Below are 19,323 nucleotides of genomic sequence, written 5' to 3'. Positions count from 1 at the left end.
CGCGATCTCGGTCTGCTCCCTGTCATCACACACACCGTTAGAAAGCTCTCTCTCTCCTGTACAATGCTGTCGGATCCAAATATGGTCATCTCCTTTTTATCAGCAACCAATCGTGAAAGTAAAAGGGCTGAATGCACAATCTCATTGGCTGATGATACATCTTTAAAGCCCGTTTCTCAAAATGACTTTTCTCTCATTCTCCAAGTCCGAAATCTCCACTTCTTCAGTAGCAGCGATACACACCAAACTTTCCAGTCTTGTACCTAGTTATATTATGAAGACATTTACTGAGGGATTTGTAAATATATTATTCCTAGCCTGATTTATATAACATTTTATTCCAAAAAACATGGCAAAAATCTATTTGTAAAGGCTATTGACAATATATTCTGATTTACAGGATAAGATATCCATAAATCCCTGTCAATTTTTTTTTCATCTAATATGTGAACACAATGAAAAAAATAATTTTAACCTGGCTTTTTTTTTTATATATGCAAATTAGCACATATTTAATTAGATATTGCCTAATTTGCATATTTAAACATTAAATTACAGAAAACTTGTAATACATTTTTTTTTTCATCTTAATGTAATCAACTGGGAAAGTTTCATGGTGATATCTGCTAGTTAAAAATGTTACCCTATTCACCTGTAGTGTCTCGCCTTAACTGCTATTTCTTTCTACGCTTCATTGATTTGACACTTCTGAAGTACAGCTCTTCTTTTCAGCTGAAATACAGGGACCGGGCAGCAGAAAGGAGGGAAAAAGGGTCCGTCCCACAACAACCCGATGCAAAAAAGAGGAGATTCAGCCCTAAGTAAGTGTGAACGGGTGAAGTTGTACCGTGTTATGTGGGGGTTTACTATGGTAATATCAGGGTGTTTGAGTGTATTTGGGGGTTTACTATGGTAATATCAGGGTGTGTGAGTGTATTTGGGGGTTTACTATGGTAATATCAGGGTGTTTGAGTGTATGTGGGGGTTTACTATGGTAATATCAGGGTGTGTGAGTGTATGTGGGGGTTTACTATGGTAATATCAGGGTGTGTGAGTGTATGTGGGGGTTTACTATGGTAATATCAGGGTGTTTGAGTGTATGTGGGGGTTTACTATGGTAATATCAGGGTGTTTGAGTGTATTTGGGGGTTTACTATGGTAATATCAGGGTGTGTGAGTGTATTTGGGGGTTTACTATGGTAATATCAGGGTGTTTGAGTGTATGTGGGGGTTTACTATGGTAATATCAGGGTGTTTGAGTGTATGTGGGGGTTTACTATGGTAATATCAGGGTGTGTGAGTGTATTTGGGGGTTTACTATGGTAATATCAGGGTGTTTGAGTGTATGTGGGGGTTTACTATGGTAATATCAGGGTGTTTGAGTGTATGTGGGGGTTTACTATGGTAATATCAGGGTGTTTGAGTGTATGTGGGGGTTTACTATGGTAATATCAGGGTGTTTGAGTGTATTTGGGGGTTTACTATGGTAATATCAGGGTGTGTGAGTGTATTTGGGGGTTTACTATGGTAATATCAGGGTGTTTGAGTGTATGTGGGGGTTTACTATGGTAATATCAGGGTGTTTGAGTGTATGTGGGGGTTTACTATGGTAATATCAGGGTGTGTGAGTGTATTTGGGGGTTTACTATGGTAATATCAGGGTGTTTGAGTGTATGTGGGGGTTTACTATGGTAATATCAGGGTGTTTGAGTGTATGTGGGGGTTTACTATGGTAATATCAGGGTGTTTGAGTATATGTGGGGGTTTACTATGGTAATATCAGGGTGTGTGAGTGTATTTGGGGGTTTACTATGGTAATATCAGGGTGTGTGAGTGTATTTGGGGGTTTACTATAGTAATATCAGGGTGTGTGAGTGTATTTGGGGGTTTACTATGGTAATATCAGGGTGTGTGAGTGTATTTGGGGGTTTACTATGGTAATATCAGGGTGTTTGAGTGTATGTGGGGGTTTACTATGGTAATATGAGGGTGTTGAGTGTATGTGGGGGTTTACTATGGTAATATCAGGGTGTTTGAGTGTATGTGGGGGTTTACTATGGTAATATCAGGGTGTTTGAGTGTATTTGGGGGTTTACTATGGTAATATCAGGGTGTTTGAGTGTATTTGGGGGTTTACTATGGTAATAGCAGGGTGTTTGAGTGTATGTGGGGGTTTACTATAGTAATATCAGGGTGTTTGAGTGTATGTGGGGGTTTACTATAGTAATATCAGGGTGTTTGAGTGTATGTGGGGGCTTACTATGGTAATATCAGGGTGTGTGAGTGTATGTGGGGGTTTACTATGGTAATATCAGGGTGTGTGAGTGTATGTGGGGGTTTACTATGGTAATATCAGGGTGTTTGAGTGTATGTGGGGATTTACTATGGTAATATCAGGGTGTGTGAGTGTATGTGGGGGTTTACTATGGTAATATCAGGGTGTTTGAGTGTATGTGGGGGTTTACTATGGTAATATCAGGGTGTTTGAGTGTATGTGGGGGTTTACTATAGTAATATCAGGGTGTTTGAGTGTATGTGGGGGTTTACTATGGTAATATCAGGGTGTTTGAGTGTATGTGGGGGTTTCTATGGTAATATCAGGGTGTTTGAGTGTATGTGGGGGTTACTATGGTAATATCAGGGTGTTTGAGTGTATTTGGGGGTTTACTATGGTAATATCAGGGTGTGTGAGTGTATTTGGGGGTTTACTATGGTAATATCAGGGTGTGTGAGTGTATGTGGGGGTTTACTATGGTAATATCAGGGTGTTTGAGTGTATTTGGGGGTTTACTATGGTAATATCAGGGTGTTTGAGTGTATGTGGGGGCTTACTATGGTAATATCAGGGTGTGTGAGTGTATGTGGGGGTTTACTATGGTAATATCAGGGTGTGTGAGTGTATGTGGGGGTTTACTATGGTAATATCAGGGTGTGTGAGTGTATTTGGGGGTTTACTATGGTAATAGCAGGGTGTTTGAGTGTATGTGGGGGTTTACTATAGTAATATCAGGGTGTTTGAGTGTATTTGGGGGTTTACTATGGTAATATCAGGGTGTGTGAGTGTATGTGGGGGTTTACTATGGTAATATCAGGGTGTTTGAGTGTATGTGGGGGTTTACTATGGTAATATCAGGGTGTTTGAGTGTATGTGGGGGTTTACTATGGTAATATCAGGGTGTTTGAGTATATGTGGGGGTTTACTATGGTAATATCAGGGTGTGTGAGTGTATTTGGGGGTTTACTATGGTAATATCAGGGTGTGTGAGTGTATTTGGGGGTTTACTATAGTAATATCAGGGTGTGTGAGTGTATTTGGGGGTTTACTATGGTAATATCAGGGTGTTTGAGTGTATGTGGGGGTTTACTATGGTAATATCAGGGTGTTTGAGTATATGTGGGGGTTTACTATGGTAATATCAGGGTGTGTGAGTGTATTTGGGGGTTTACTATGGTAATATCAGGGTGTTTGAGTGTATGTGGGGGTTTACTATGGTAATATCAGGGTGTTTGAGTGTATGTGGGGGTTTACTATGGTAATATCAGGGTGTTTGAGTATATGTGGGGGTTTACTATGGTAATATCAGGGGGTGTGAGTGTATTTGGGGGTTTACTATGGTAATATCAGGGTGTGTGAGTGTATTTGGGGGTTTACTATAGTAATATCAGGGTGTGTGAGTGTATTTGGGGGTTTACTATGGTAATATCAGGGTGTTTGAGTGTATGTGGGGGTTTACTATGGTAATATGAGGGTGTTGAGTGTATGTGGGGGTTTACTATGGTAATATCAGGGTGTTTGAGTGTATGTGGGGGTTTACTATGGTAATATCAGGGTGTTTGAGTGTATTTGGGGGTTTACTATGGTAATATCAGGGTGTTTGAGTGTATTTGGGGGTTTACTATGGTAATAGCAGGGTGTTTGAGTGTATGTGGGGGTTTACTATAGTAATATCAGGGTGTTTGAGTGTATGTGGGGGTTTACTATAGTAATATCAGGGTGTTTGAGTGTATGTGGGGGCTTACTATGGTAATATCAGGGTGTGTGAGTGTATGTGGGGGTTTACTATGGTAATATCAGGGTGTGTGAGTGTATGTGGGGGTTTACTATGGTAATATCAGGGTGTTTGAGTGTATGTGGGGGTTTACTATGGTAATATCAGGGTGTTTGAGTGTATGTGGGGGTTTACTATAGTAATATCAGGGTGTTTGAGTGTATGTGGGGGTTTACTATGGTAATATCAGGGTGTTTGAGTGTATGTGGGGGTTACTATGGTAATATCAGGGTGTTTGAGTGTATGTGGGGGCTTACTATGGTAATATCAGGGTGTGTGAGTGTATGTGGGGATTTACTATGGTAATATCAGGGTGTGTGAGTGTATGTGGGGGTTTACTATGGTAATATCAGGGTGTTTGAGTGTATGTGGGGGTTTACTATGGTAATATCAGGGTGTTTGAGTGTATGTGGGGGTTTACTATAGTAATATCAGGGTGTTTGAGTGTATGTGGGGGTTTACTATGGTAATATCAGGGTGTTTGAGTGTATGTGGGGGTTACTATGGTAATATCAGGGTGTTTGAGTGTATGTGGGGGTTACTATGGTAATATCAGGGTGTTTGAGTGTATTTGGGGGTTTACTATGGTAATATCAGGGTGTGTGAGTGTATTTGGGGGTTTACTATGGTAATATCAGGGTGTGTGAGTGTATGTGGGGGTTTACTATGGTAATATCAGGGTGTTTGAGTGTATTTGGGGGTTTACTATGGTAATATCAGGGTGTTTGAGTGTATGTGGGGGCTTACTATGGTAATATCAGGGTGTGTGAGTGTATGTGGGGGTTTACTATGGTAATATCAGGGTGTGTGAGTGTATGTGGGGGTTTACTATGGTAATATCAGGGTGTGTGAGTGTATTTGGGGGTTTACTATGGTAATAGCAGGGTGTTTGAGTGTATGTGGGGGTTTACTATAGTAATATCAGGGTGTTTGAGTGTATTTGGGGGTTTACTATGGTAATATCAGGGTGTGTGAGTGTATGTGGGGGTTTACTATGGTAATATCAGGGTGTTTGAGTGTATGTGGGGGTTTACTATGGTAATATCAGGGTGTTTGAGTGTATGTGGGGGTTTACTATGGTAATATCAGGGTGTTTGAGTATATGTGGGGGTTTACTATGGTAATATCAGGGTGTGTGAGTGTATTTGGGGGTTTACTATGGTAATATCAGGGTGTGTGAGTGTATTTGGGGGTTTACTATAGTAATATCAGGGTGTGTGAGTGTATTTGGGGGTTTACTATGGTAATATCAGGGTGTTTGAGTGTATGTGGGGGTTTACTATGGTAATATCAGGGTGTTTGAGTATATGTGGGGGTTTACTATGGTAATATCAGGGTGTTTGAGTGTATTTGGGGGTTTACTATGGTAATATCAGGGTGTGTGAGTGTATTTGGGGGTTTACTATGGTAATATCAGGGTGTTTGAGTGTATGTGGGGGTTTACTATGGTAATATCAGGGTGTTTGAGTGTATGTGGGGGTTTACTATGGTAATATCAGGGTGTTTGAGTGTATTTGGGGGTTTACTATGGTAATATCAGGGTGTTTGAGTGTATTTGGGGGTTTACTATGGTAATATCAGGGTGTGTGAGTGTATGTGGGGGTTTACTATGGTAATATCAGGGTGTTTGAGTGTATTTGGGGGCTTACTATGGTAATATCAGGGTGTGTGAGTGTATTTGGGGGTTTACTATGGTAATATCAGGGTGTGTGAGTGTATGTGGGGGTTTACTATGGTAATATCAGGGTGTTTGAGTGTATTTGGGGGTTTACTATGGTAATATCAGGGTGTGTGAGTGTATTTGGGGGTTTACTATGGTAATATCAGGGTGTTTGAGTGTATGTGGGGGTTTACTATAGTAATATCAGGGTGTTGAGTGTATTTGGGGGTTTACTATGGTAATATCAGGGTGTGTGAGTGTATTTGGGGGTTTACTATGGTAATATCAGGGTGTGTGAGTGTATTTGGGGGTTTACTATGGTAATATCAGGGTGTTTGAGTGTATGTGGGGGTTTACTATGGTAATATGAGGGTGTTGAGTGTATGTGGGGGTTTACTATGGTAATATCAGGGTGTTTGAGTGTATGTGGGGGTTTACTATGGTAATATCAGGGTGTTTGAGTGTATTTGGGGGTTTACTATGGTAATATCAGGGTGTTTGAGTGTATTTGGGGGTTTACTATGGTAATACCAGGGTGTTTGAGTGTATGTGGGGGTTTACTATAGTAATATCAGGGTGTTTGAGTGTATGTGGGGGTTTACTATAGTAATATCAGGGTGTTTGAGTGTATGTGGGGGCTTACTATGGTAATATCAGGGTGTGTGAGTGTATGTGGGGGTTTACTATGGTAATATCAGGGTGTGTGAGTGTATGTGGGGGTTTACTATGGTAATATCAGGGTGTTTGAGTGTATGTGGGGATTTACTATGGTAATATCAGGGTGTGTGCGTGTATGTGGGGGTTTACTATGGTAATATCAGGGTGTTTGAGTGTATGTGGGGGTTTACTATGATAATATCAGGGTGTTTGAGTGTATGTGGGGGTTTACTATGGTAATATCAGGGTGTGTGAGTGTATTTGGGGGTTTACTATGGTAATATCAGGGTGTGTGTGTATTTGGGGGTTTACTATGGTAATATCAGGGTGTTTGAGTGTATGTGGGGGTTTACTATGGTAATATCAGGGTGTGTGAGTGTATGTGGGGGTTTACTATGGTAATATCAGGGTGTTTGAGTGTATTTGGGGGTTTACTATGGTAATATCAGGGTGTTTGAGTGTATGTGGGGGCTTACTATGGTAATATCAGGGTGTGTGAGTGTATGTGGGGGTTTACTATGGTAATATCAGGGTGTGTGAGTGTATGTGGGGGTTTACTATGGTAATATCAGGGTGTGTGAGTGTATTTGGGGGTTTACTATGGTAATATCAGGGTGTTTGAGTGTATTTGGGGGTTTACTATGGTAATATCAGGGTGTGTGAGTGTATGTGGGGGGTTACTATGGTAATATCAGGGTGTTTGAGTGTATTTGGGGGTTTACTATGGTAATATCAGGGTGTTTGTGTATGTGGGGGTTTACTATGGTAATATCAGGGTGTGTGAGTGTATTTGGGGGTTTACTATGGTATTATCAGGGTGTGTGAGTGTATGTGGGGGTTTACTATGGTAATATCAGGGTGTTTGAGTGTATTTGGGGGTTTACTATGGTAATATCAGGGTGTTTGAGTGTATTTGGGGGTTTACTATGGTAATATCAGGGTGTGTGAGTGTATTTGGGGGTTTACTATGGTAATATCAGAGTGTTTGAGTGTATTTGGGGGTTTACTATGGTAATATCAGAGTGTTTGAGTGTATTTGGGGGTTTACTATGGTAATATCAGGGTGTGTGAGTGTATTTGGGGGTTTACTATGGTAATATCAGGGTGTGTGTGAGTGTATTTGGGGGTTTACTATGGTAATATCATTGTGTTTGAGTGTAATGTCTAATGTTTTGCTCTTGCACATGGTCAGCAGTGGCGTCGGATCCCAGATGTTTCCTGGAAGGATGGAAAAAGACTTTTTCATTCGCAACCTCCCAGTGGAGTAACTTCTGTGGACTTTCTTCAATACTAAACGCCTCGTGAGCAGTTTTTAATCTTGTGATGCGGAACATGTGCACAGTGTTTCTGTGCAGAGCAACAATGCAGCTAAGAGACCATCACAATAATATATATATATATATAAAGGATTCAGGTTGATTTAGTGAAAAGCCCTCAGGATCCTGAGATAAAAACACTATACAGCACACGGTTACTGTAAATCCAGTGACATTCCTGTTCTTCAGCCCATCCGTCAGCTTCCCAGAATGCAATTTGTGAACATTTATAGATGGCATGAATTTTAAGCGAAAGATGTTGAAAATCTGGGAAGCTGGGAAATGATGTCAGGATGGAAACCGGCGATAATCCAGAAACTATTTCTCGAGTTTCTTTCGACTTTTGAACACATCTTTCTGTCCCTTTGAGCAACCACCCGTGGCCGTGAGGAGAAGCTTCGCCAGTAAGTGTGCTATGCATCTCGCGCGACATGATCTATGCAGAAAAGACAGACGGCAGCGTCTGTGAAGACTTGCACTGTAGATTCTTCTTTAGTCGTTCTCTTCAAGAAAAGGCACCGCAGATTAGTATGGTTCACTTACAGTATATATATCATATATGACTTATAAACTGAGTAAGATTATATAAGCGGATATACAGTTTTTCAAATGTGAATTTATGGTGGTCAGAGTGAGTTTGAGAGTATATGTCCTTATCAGCACTAAGTGCCGTTATGTTTTTTTTTAATGTTCATACACACAAAATCATGTAAATCTTACTAATTTTGCTCGAAGGTTATCAGAAAAGGCTAAAAGCCTGTTTTGTTTGATAGTTATGATTTAGAAAATGGTTCCTAATGAGAATTATTTGATGTGAATATAGAATGATGATAACGTGACATGTTTTGAAAGCAGAGGATTTTTTTTCTTATATTGACAAAAGTCAGCAACACGTCTGGTTCTCATTTCATCACAAATCAGAAAGAAAATCTCTTCATTTACTAAATTGTAGTTAATTATACAAAAAGAAAATAGAGCTTATTTTTAGGACCATTATGATTTTCTTATATTGTATTGTGACATTTTCATTCCAGTTCAGCTTTCACTGTCTGTGGGGAAAAACAATCTTCTTTTTCACTGTAATTTGAAAGCTTTTTTCTTTTATTGTGCTATGAAAAATGATTTTGTGAGACATTTCTTCTTGAGATTCAGTGATGTTTGCAATGAGTGAATGCGTCCTCCACAACCCAGTGTGTACTGAACATTTGCACAATACAGCTTCCTGTGTGACATCAGTTTGGGGTCAGTTTTATTTTTTATTTAAAAGAAATTAATCCTTTTATTCAGCAAATATGCATTTAATTTATCAAAAGTGACAGTAAAGACTTTTATATCGTTACAAAAGATTTATATTTCAAATAAATGTTGTTCTTTTGAACTTTCTATTCTTCAAAGAATTCTGAAAAAAAAGTGTCACGGATTCAACAAAAATATTACAGCACAACTAAACATAATTTAGCACAACTGTCATCAACATGATAACAAGTGTTTCTTGAGCATCAAATCATCATATTATAATCATTTCTGAAGGATCATGTGACACTGAAGACTGGATCATGTGACACTGAAGACTGGAGTAATGCTTTGATCACAGGAATTATAAATAGAAATATATAGTTATTTTGAATTGTAATAACTCGTAATGTTGTTTTTGATTACATACGTGCAGCCTTGGCGAGCATAAAATACTTATTTTGAAAACATAAAGAAATCGTACCGATCTTAAACTCCTGAACACAAAACATTTTTTTTTAACCATAACCGCGTCTTTCTTGGCATTCCAGTGCATTTTCATTGCGTGTCTTTTTTGGGGACTGAAGGCGTCTACTACGGGAGAACAGATGATTTGCCGTAGTCGTTACTACGTGAAAGATTAAGTAAGTTAATGCTATGTTTTATGGTATGTGGCATTGTAATTGTTTATTTATAGCATTAAATGCCAAAAGCAACTCTTCTGCTTTTTAAAATCACTTTCTTTATTTGTATTTTGTCAAATGATTAATATATCCCCTACGCCGTACTCTTTACTGTTGCTTAGTGATTTTCTGGCTACCGTTGCCGTTCCATCAGCAGCTGTTGTTTAAAGGGGTGGTACAATGCCATTTTCACAAGATGTAAAATAAATCTCTGATGTCCCCAGAGTGTGTGTGTGAAGTTTTAGCACAAAATACACCACATGTATTTTTATATAGCATGTTAAAGTTGTCACTTTTTGAGGGTTTGCAAAAAACGCTCCGTTTTGTGCCTGGCCCTTTAAATGCAAATGAGCTGCTGCAGAGGGCGGGGTTTCAAGAGCTCGAGTGTGTTAGCAGCTGCGATTACCTCACGCAGACACACACTAAACTGACAGAAACTGTTCTGTGTTAAAACGGAGTCAGACAATGATGAAGAGACTCAAGTAGAAGTGACAACATGAATGCAACAGGACGTCTCTCTGTATGTTCACACCGCCGCCGGCGAGAGCGGCAAAATTCGCTCTCGCTGCCCTGCCATCGACGCCCCGTGAGATTCGGGGACTCTCTGGCGCTCTGACGTAGATTTTAGAATGCGTGATTTTTTTTAAAACTTTATTTAAAGGAGCCGCAAAGCAAATAAGAACTGAACATACATCAGTATCCTATTTTGTGCAGACTGGCCACACGTAGGGTATAAGTTAACCTATTAAAATCTTTTAAATGTGAAAGTAACAAAACACCAACAATTTCAGACACCTTTTTCCATTCGTCGTTCTTTTTATTAATGTCCCTGTATGTAAACGGACACGTCGTACAATAACGGGAAACCCGCAACAGAAATAATGAACTTTTCCTCCATTTTGCTTAGGAACTAATGTGGTCGGAACCAAAGTTTACAGGATTGTGTTCTCTGGTATCCTCTCAGGCGGAGGACTTCTACATTCCGATTGGTTGCCGCCAAACCGCGTCATAGCTTATTACCATAAAGTTGACAAATTTCAACTCTTCTCGCCGCTCTCGCCGTCCAAGACGCGCCGCCCTCGCCGGAGGTCGCCGCCGGCTCTCATTGAAAATGAATGGCTTCCGGCCAATTTGACGCTCTCGCCGCCGGCGGTGTGAACGCACAGTCTGAATGGTTAGTTGATGAATTTATGTTGCTGATGTGGAGTTAACGATCTTCAATTAGCATATTCTGTCTTGATAATCTATAAATGGCTCGTATAGGAACTGTTGTGAGATGCACACAGAGTGACTTTCTATTGCATGTGAAAAGATGGATGCAAAAGTTTGAGCTGACTCACAAATGTGCTCGACTACAACAACTCTCCCTCTTCTCAACATGGACTGTGTGTTCAGGGGGCGGGGCTTATGCACATTTTAGGGTTGGTGATGTCACTAACCCCGGAGGAATGGGGTGTAGTCCCTACCAGCCGTTTGTTGTAGTCCTTTTCTTTAAAAGCAAATATCTTCCTTTGCTCTGAACTTTGAGCGTTGTAACTTTGCAGATATTGTTTATGATCCAACAGCAACATTACACACTAACTAAAGTTAGAAAAGTGAAATCATACTTTACCACCACTTTCAAGTCCCTACAGTATTGTTGTGGGAAGGCTGTGATTGGTTTTAATACTCGGTGAAATGGCTGCGCTGCACGGGAAGCATTCACTGCATAAGCTGGGCCGTGTGCCACAACACAAGCCAAGTGTTCAAGAGCGAACATGGGAAATGTCTTGTTAGGGCAAGACTGTTGAGATGATTATATGACCAGTCATGCAGAATATGAACCTGGCTGCTACATACAAATAGATGGTCGGCATGGCAACATACGTATTAACAAGTGAAGTCTTGTTGGTCGTTTCGCTTAATCCAGGGACCGCTCTCTTCTTCATTCCAGTTTAAGGAGTCTTGGAAGCCAGGCAAAGGCCGGTTGGAAATACAGGCTCATTGGGTTTCCTCCCTGTCCTCGAGGGAGTCGCTGCACGGGACACACAAACGGCACAGAACACATTCCTGGACGCTCGTTTCTTTTCTTTACCAAGCCATGAGTTGCCAGCAACACAGCAATGTCAAAAGCCATGATTGATCACACACACCTCAATTTATTTTTTATTTTTTTATTCACATCCTGTTGGAAAATGACAGACTAATTCAAGGAATGAATAGATAATGTTTCCAATGAAAGGTGTGCTGGGTCAAAGGTCATTGATCACATTCAAACCGTAGAGTTTAAAAAAAACACCAAAAACTTTCTAGAACGTGTGCTTGTACATCACATGCTTCTAAGCCACAAATACAGACAATACAGGAAGTTACAATCTGTACATCAGACGGACACATTCAAAGCGGGAGATGTGTGTGTGTGTCCAGCACGGTTTCCTGGAGGAACGCGTCAGGCTCAGTGCAAGTTTGTAAGGAAGCTCGTCTCCAACACTGAACAACAAGTAAAAAATAAAATCGCAACTTTTTCATCTCACAATTCTTACTCTTTTCTCGCAATTCTGACTACTATTCTCTGATCTTTTTTACATATAAACATCCAAGTTAGAGTTATAAAGTCAGAATTTAGAGATAAAGTCAAGATTGTGAGTTTATACCCTGCAAATCTGAAAAAAAGTTGCAATTATCTTTTTTTCTTTTCTCGGTGGTGTAAACAAGCTTCCATATGTTTGACCGGTGACATGTAAAACCGGTCTCATCCCACAGTAAAACAATTCATAAATAAAAAAAGAATACAGTAATGCACTTACAGTTGGTGTATATATAAAGATTGAAAATAAAAATACACAAAAGTATTTCAAAGTTTGAAAGTATTGCCACAAAAATAATACACAAGACTAGTGGGGGCAAAATCACTTATCTGAGAATTTATATTCAACTCCTAACCAGTGTCCTTTTTTTTCATGTTTTGAAGTGGCTTGTATTTATATATATAATGTGCTTTATTATTATTACGTATTACTATATAGGTTTAATTTATTTTATTTCCGTTTTAGTTACGTATTTCCAATTATAGTTCTCTAACTTAAACTTACTTTAAGTCTTAAGTTACTTTAGTTAGTTGTCTAGGCATCATTGCAAATTTTCTTCTCGTTTAGTCTTTCATCTAATTTCATTTCATTTCATTTCATTTCAACCTTACAGCTAATTTAACATTTTCGAAAGGAAGAACTAATATAAGTGCTTTAAGTACACGCTCCACATTTCCTCTGTAATGTTTGCCTAAATGTCCATTGTAAGTGCATTATTGTACTACATTTAACTCTTTCCCCGCCACTGACGGGATGTTTGAGAAGGGTATCGCTGCAAGATCTTCTAAACGGGGTGTGGCTTACACGACACGCATGTGTGATTCCCTCTAGAAACCGTTTAATTTAAAGAAATATATATTTTAAAATGCAATTCAATGACAATTAGCTGAAGCCAGAGCCAATAGCGCAAGTCTTTGTTTGGGGAGACCCCGCCCACTTTTGAGACCCCGCCCACTTTTTGGAGTTCACGCCCCATTTTGGTCTCCAGCTGTCTCTACTTGGCATTTTCTGGCTTTGTGTTCTCACTGTTATCCGGTAGAGGGCGCTATTACGCATCTTCTGAAAGAATACTGAATCTCCTGATCAAAACAGGTGAAAAAGCAGAAACAAGCGATATAAACAGATGCATGTGTAAAATAGCGCGCTCATCAACATTAAACAGCATATAAATCAAAACTGCCCAATGTTACTGAATGAAAGGACTTCTATAGGACTGTGAGGCTTGATGGACTCGATCTACTACATCGATATATTTTGATTATAGTTCTGAATCTGATCCAGATTATTGCTCAAAATGTTGCCTTTTTTCATGAAACCTACACACATGCAAATGTTGATTGAAAAAAGAAGCTTTTTGTTTGTAGTTTGTAGTAGTTTAAAAGCAGATGCTCTGTTCCTTCTTTTGATATATTGCATGGTCAGATATTCATAGAACAATATTCTGGGGGCCATGACACTTTTGTGAAAATGATCAAAAATGCTGGCGGTGGCTGGCGACTTTTTTTTTTCTTTTTTTTTTTAACGCTGGCAAGGAAAGAGTTAAGTTTGCTCGCACACAGTGCTGAGGAACGGGCGAATGACTCTGCGTGGTAATCGACGGCATGCTTCACATGAGCTTGTGTTAGACCGGAACATTCCCTTCAGAAACAGAAACAAAAACTTTTTCTTTTTTTTAAATCTTAAAGCAGAAAAAGCAAAGTCTACGTTCTCCGGGGTCTTGTTCCGGCAGTCTTGCCAAGTTCACTTCAACCAAGTGCTGTTCTAACAGAGTTTGTGCTGGACAAAGTATATACAGTATCAACGACTCGCTGGTCATATTATGCACTTCTACAAGCATGGACAACTCAATAAGTTAAAAAAAAATTAAAAGCAATTTAAAAACAGCCACTCATTCATAATAATATGTACATTATTTTGTCGCATTGTTTTTAAGTTCAAATCTATCAGTGTAAAAAGGTCATGTGATATGGCTAGTTCCTTCACCTCCACTATGAAATGGCATCCGCTACATGCGTGCGCGTCTCGTTTGGTTGGCTTGCTTTTCTCTGTGCTCGCCGCAGGACTAACTCAAATAAACACTGACAGTTTGGGGCTTCTTATGAGTCGTTTGTTCGGCTGGACGTCCACTAGCGTGACCACAGCGCTTCTCCTGTCACTCTGGAAATGATAGACATCTCATTCCAAGGCACGAGAGAATTAGGTCCATGTTGTCCACATCTGTCGGTAAGGTGCTTCTGTGTCCTCTCTACTTTCTGCTGTGCCAATGTGTCTCTTGGTCCACCAGACGTTGGGAAATACAGCAGTCGAGTTGCTGCGGTATCAGCGTGTGCTCTGTGTGATGAGATGGACACGTGACATGAGCTAATAGCCAATCAGTGAATCCCAAAAAGACATTTCATTGGTGGATAGTTCTGGTCCTAATATGAATTGAACACATTAATAAAGAGAAGTAACAGTACTTTATTCAATGTCTCGACCTGAATACTAATCACTGGATATAGTCTGCACTGCACCTAACGCATATTCTGTCTGTAATTTATGGCTTTCAATAGAAATTTGTGGAATTTTGTCATAAAAATCTTTAAAGGCCGTTTTCTCAAAATGAGTTTTTTCTCACACTCCTAGTGACGATTTTCCTCTTCTGTAGCGCCAACATGCACCAAACTTTACAGTCGTATTGTGAAAGTTTGTCCAGAGGGATTTGTTGATATATCATTCTTGTCCTGATTTATATGACATGTAATGCCTAAAAATAGGGCGGAAATACATTTAAAGGGATAGTTCGGCAAAAAATGAAATTAAACCCATGATTTACTCGCCCTCAAGCCGTTCGAGGTGCATATGTCAATCATTTTTCAGTCGAACACATTGTCAGTTATTTTAGAAAATGTCTCAGATCTTTCAGTGGTTATAATGTCAAGATATGGAGTCCACCTCCTTCAAGTCCCAAAAATGTGCATGCATCCTTCACAAAAGTAATCCATCCGGCTCCAGTGGGATAAACGAAGGCCTTCTGAGGGTAATCCGAGCGGTTTTGTCGTAAAAATATACATATTTAAAACTTTATAAATGAAAATAACTGGATTACTTTTGTGAAGGATGCATGCACATTTTTGTGGACTTGAAGGAGTTGGTCCCCATATCTTGACATTATAACCACTGAAAGATCTAAGACATTTTGTATTGTGAAAAGCGCTATACAAATAAACTTGAATTTTCTAAAATAACTGACAATGTGTTCGTCTGAAAAATGATTGACATATGCACCTCGAACGGCTTGAGGGCGAGTAAATCATGGGTTTAATTTCATTTTTGGCCGAACTATCCCTTTAAAGCTAGGGTAGGAAATCCTGTTCAGAAACATTTTTTTTATACTGGGTGAAATGGTCCTTCCATTCTGATAGTAGTCAATACATTATGTGTTCAGAAAAAGGAATGAAAAAAATCTGACCTCTGTAGCAGCTGTAGGACAGTAAAAACTCTGACCAATCACTGCCATTCGGTGCGAATGTAAAGAACCAATCAGCTTTGGACGGAGCACTGACAGGAGGGGGCGGAGCTTAGAAGAGGTGCCACTTTCAAATCTGGCTAGCTCTCCAACATTACCTACCCTAGCTTTAAGGCTATTGGCAGTATTTTCCGATTTACAGGGTAACAAAAGGAGATCCCCTCTGGTTATGTCTTTTAGTTAAATATATCAACAAAATGCAAAAATTATTTTGAACCTTGTTTTGTTTTTTTCAATGGTCAGATTAGTCACTTCAAAATATATGCAAATTAGCGCATATTTAATTAGATATAGCCTGATTAGCATATTTAAACATAAAATTACAGAAAACTTGCAATTAATTTTTTTCTCCTATTCATGCGAGTAATCAACTGGTAAAGTTTCATGGTGATATCTGGAAGTTAAAAAATTTACCCTATTCACATGTAGTGTCTCGCCTTGAGCCGTAACGACTAGATTTACTAGGATTCTTTCTGAGATCGGCAGTTTTGATATATTTTTTTTGTGAATCTGTCTTTTCAAGCACTAAAATACGTGGGGTGCGTGCGTGCTTCGGATGTTTGCGCAAAGAAAAATAATTGAATTGAGCTCCCTTTCGCGTCTTCTTGCACTTGAATATTTAAATTGGCAAGGCTCAAACTTTCGTGACGATGCAGCACTGGCCCGTCAACTGTCCCGAGTGTCATTCACGTTCATGTTCACACGACATTGCATTGTTAGAATTCATAAATATGTCACCAGCCACCTGTCGATTGGACATGTGGTGCTTAACGAGTGTTTATTTTAGGCCCTAAGTGCAACGTTATTACATTGCTCAACGAGACGGCGCCAGTATTTTTCCGCCCCCTGCTCCGTACGAGACCGTCACGTTTTTAGGGTGGCAGCTGAACCTATCTTTTTGGTGCTGAACACCCTTTTCTGCACTGGAAATGTGAACGTTTGAGACCGGACACAGGCCGTGAACGCACAGCATAACCGTGTTGGTGGAAAAGGGTTAAGAGTCAGTCTCTAATTGTAAAAAAAAGTAAAATCACAGGAATGGAAGATGACAGTTTGACGGCTGACCTGTCCTCATGTGCTCTTTAATGGTCTGCGTCGGAACAGCTGGCCATGGCTCCGAACACCTCTGCCGGCTCTGGTGTGTGAGAGGTGGCACTTTCTGCTGGGAACCTGCCATAAGAGACACGAAGAAGCAAACATTAAAACTTGTCAACATGTCAAACGTTCATGCCTAGAGGCTGTCATAATAATCCAGTTAGATCAAAAAGTTTCATGTATAGACACCGAAAAGCCAGAGGACATAGATTATTTATTTGACTGATGCAATCACACAAAAATACCATTGTAAAAGGGATAAATATGCCAGTAAAAGTACTGACAAAAGATTGAACTATCCGACAGTGGTAAACAGAAATGATATAATTCACATAAATGGCATATGGCATTTTTTAAAGCATTGTAGTTTGGTCTGAATTTGTTATCATCCTAAAAATCTGCCAGGTGTTTTACAATGTTTAAATGTTTTATTTGACTTGTACAAAACCCAGCAACACAAAAATAAATAAATTATATATTATATATACATTTACAATGCACACTTTATATAAAATTATTAAAATTTTAAACTCTTTATATTTTTATTATTAGCCTAGTGTTGTTTGCATTTTTAGTTTGATCTCTTTTTGCTTTTATTATTTGCTTTGTTTAATATCTTTTTATTCATTTTGTTTGCATTGTTTGTTTGATCTCTTCCTCTTTTGATCTCAGTTTGCTTTGATCTCTTTGGAGGTGTTTTGTGTGCATTATTTGTTGAATCTTTTCATTTTTCGTTTTGGTTACATGATTTGTTTTATCTTAGGTGTGGTACTAGCATGTTTAATAAAACACTGCGATGCCTCAAATCCAAACTGCAACCAAGCTGCTACACTGGCAAGGGTTTTGAAAATGTTTTTGCGCTTGTTGGGTGGTTGCTAAATGTGGTCACGTTTCCCAAAAGGGACTGCAACCGAATATCCTTGTATTAGGATATTTTCCGAATGCACAAAAAAGACTTCACTATGATCTAATGCTGATACTATATTGACCATAGTCAAGGTAGAAGCCATATTTGACAGGACAAAGTGAAAATGCTTATTTCCATGAATGTCCAGGGGACAAAAAACAACAACACACTGTAAACTAGACTATTAGTCGTTACTTGGGACCTTAAGACATTATAGCCGTGGTTTCACCGCAGGAACTTTCCCCAGGAATACTCGGTGTGTTTACACCGCAGGATCAGGGTCTAAATGAAGTTCCGGGTAAATATTTCCCCCTCCGAAAGTCCCTGCTGGCGAGGTAGTACTTTTTCAAAGTTCAGGAACTTTCGGGGGCGGGACTTGTGCGCTGAACATGCTGATTGGTTGTGTTCACGCCGCATTTAGATTGGATGACTCCACGCAGCAACCGGCATTTTTAAAAATCTATTGCGGTTCGTGGCTTCATGCAGTAAGAGTCGTCTGTCTGCAAATATGGAATTTAATAAAATAAAATAAAACAAACACAGCTGGACCGACGACGAGGTTCACGCTTTATTAAGCGTATTTGAGGAAGAGGATATTTTCTGCGCGTTCGTCCCAGCCGTCTCACGGTCGATGTCCGCAACAGCTGATAACATACATCGTCTATTTTATATCTAGCATTACGAGCTTTCTGAACACGCTTTAGTGTCAGTGCTCGTCTCTTTTCTGCCGTTTTGTTAATTACCTCGTTAGTAAACCAATACATCACAAACAACTGCAGCACAGTTTGAATCTATTATTCAATTCAATCTTATTATAAATGTGGCGCTCAAAACTGATTACTGTCCGTCGCAGACTGGGAAGAGCAGTTGTGCGCAGTTTATAATCTTCCCGGTACTTTAGACCGCGGTGTAAACTCAGAAAGCAACCGGTCTGGGGCAAAAAAAGTTCCTGGGACAAATTGTTCCGGGTAATTTCGGTGGATACGCGGCTTATGACATATTAACTGTCTCAAATCCTCATTTTAATTTGACTAATGAAATGTGGCATCCACTGTGATTAAAGTCACCTGCTCTAAAGTCACAGTAAGGCAGAGGTGTCCAATCCTGGGCTGGGAGGACAACTGTCCTGCACAGTTTATCTTCAACATTAATCAAACACACCTGACCCAGCTATTAAAGTTCCCAGAATTACTAGAAACTTCCAGGCAGCTAAACAATACATTCTAGCATCCATAAACATGTATGCATATTAGGGCTGAACGATACATCGAATTTTCATCGTCATCGCGATATGAACTCCCGCGATGAACACATCGCAACAGACAGCCTGACACGATGAATAATGCCTGGTTCAGATTAGCACTACACGTTTTTGACTCCTAAAATCTTGTCGTGGACAAGAAACATGTCAGACTACACGTTGCTTTCCGACCAGTCATCGCGTGCCGTGACACACATTCACTCGCAAACATTCACTCGCACGCACAGACACACAAACACACATACTCACTGTCCCTCGCTCACTCACTCGCTCACTCACGCACGCACGCACACACACACACACATACGCTCACACGCTCACTGGCGCACACACACACTCACTGGCGCACACACACACTCACTGTTGCACTCACTCACGTCTCTCCTC

General features: G+C 39.8%; 2 protein-coding genes across 8 annotated transcripts in view; one reads left to right on the top strand and one right to left on the bottom strand.

Moving 5' to 3' along the window:
- Window positions 1-9,065, top strand: part of rbm10 (RNA binding motif protein 10) — a 51,324-nt gene extending 42,259 nt beyond the window's left edge. For 2 of the 3 annotated variants that reach the window (XM_079588331.1, XM_079588332.1), the window contains exons 22-23: window positions 733-821; window positions 7,559-9,065. In XM_079588331.1, the coding sequence (XP_079444457.1) occupies window positions 733-821; window positions 7,559-7,634 (165 nt within the window). In that variant the 3' untranslated portion in view covers window positions 7,635-9,065. The remainder of the gene's footprint in view (window positions 1-732; window positions 822-7,558) is intronic. The other variant, XM_079588333.1, reaches the window with a different exon arrangement.
- Window positions 9,066-11,756: 2,691 nt separating this feature from the next.
- frmd4bb (FERM domain containing 4Bb) overlaps window positions 11,757-19,323 on the bottom strand; it is a 75,047-nt gene continuing 67,480 nt past the window's right edge. For all 5 annotated transcript variants that reach the window (XM_079588327.1, XM_079588326.1, XM_079588328.1 and 2 more), the window contains exons 23-24: window positions 16,739-16,843; window positions 11,757-14,496 (exon numbers count right to left, since the gene is read on the bottom strand). In XM_079588327.1, the coding sequence (XP_079444453.1) occupies window positions 16,756-16,843 (88 nt within the window). In that variant the 3' untranslated portion in view covers window positions 11,757-14,496; window positions 16,739-16,755. The remainder of the gene's footprint in view (window positions 14,497-16,738; window positions 16,844-19,323) is intronic.

Source organism: Phoxinus phoxinus (genome assembly GCF_949152265.1).
Source record: "Phoxinus phoxinus genome assembly, chromosome: 18".
Lineage (NCBI taxonomy): Eukaryota > Metazoa > Chordata > Actinopteri > Cypriniformes > Leuciscidae > Phoxinus > Phoxinus phoxinus.
This window is presented reverse-complemented; position numbering and strand designations above follow the sequence as displayed.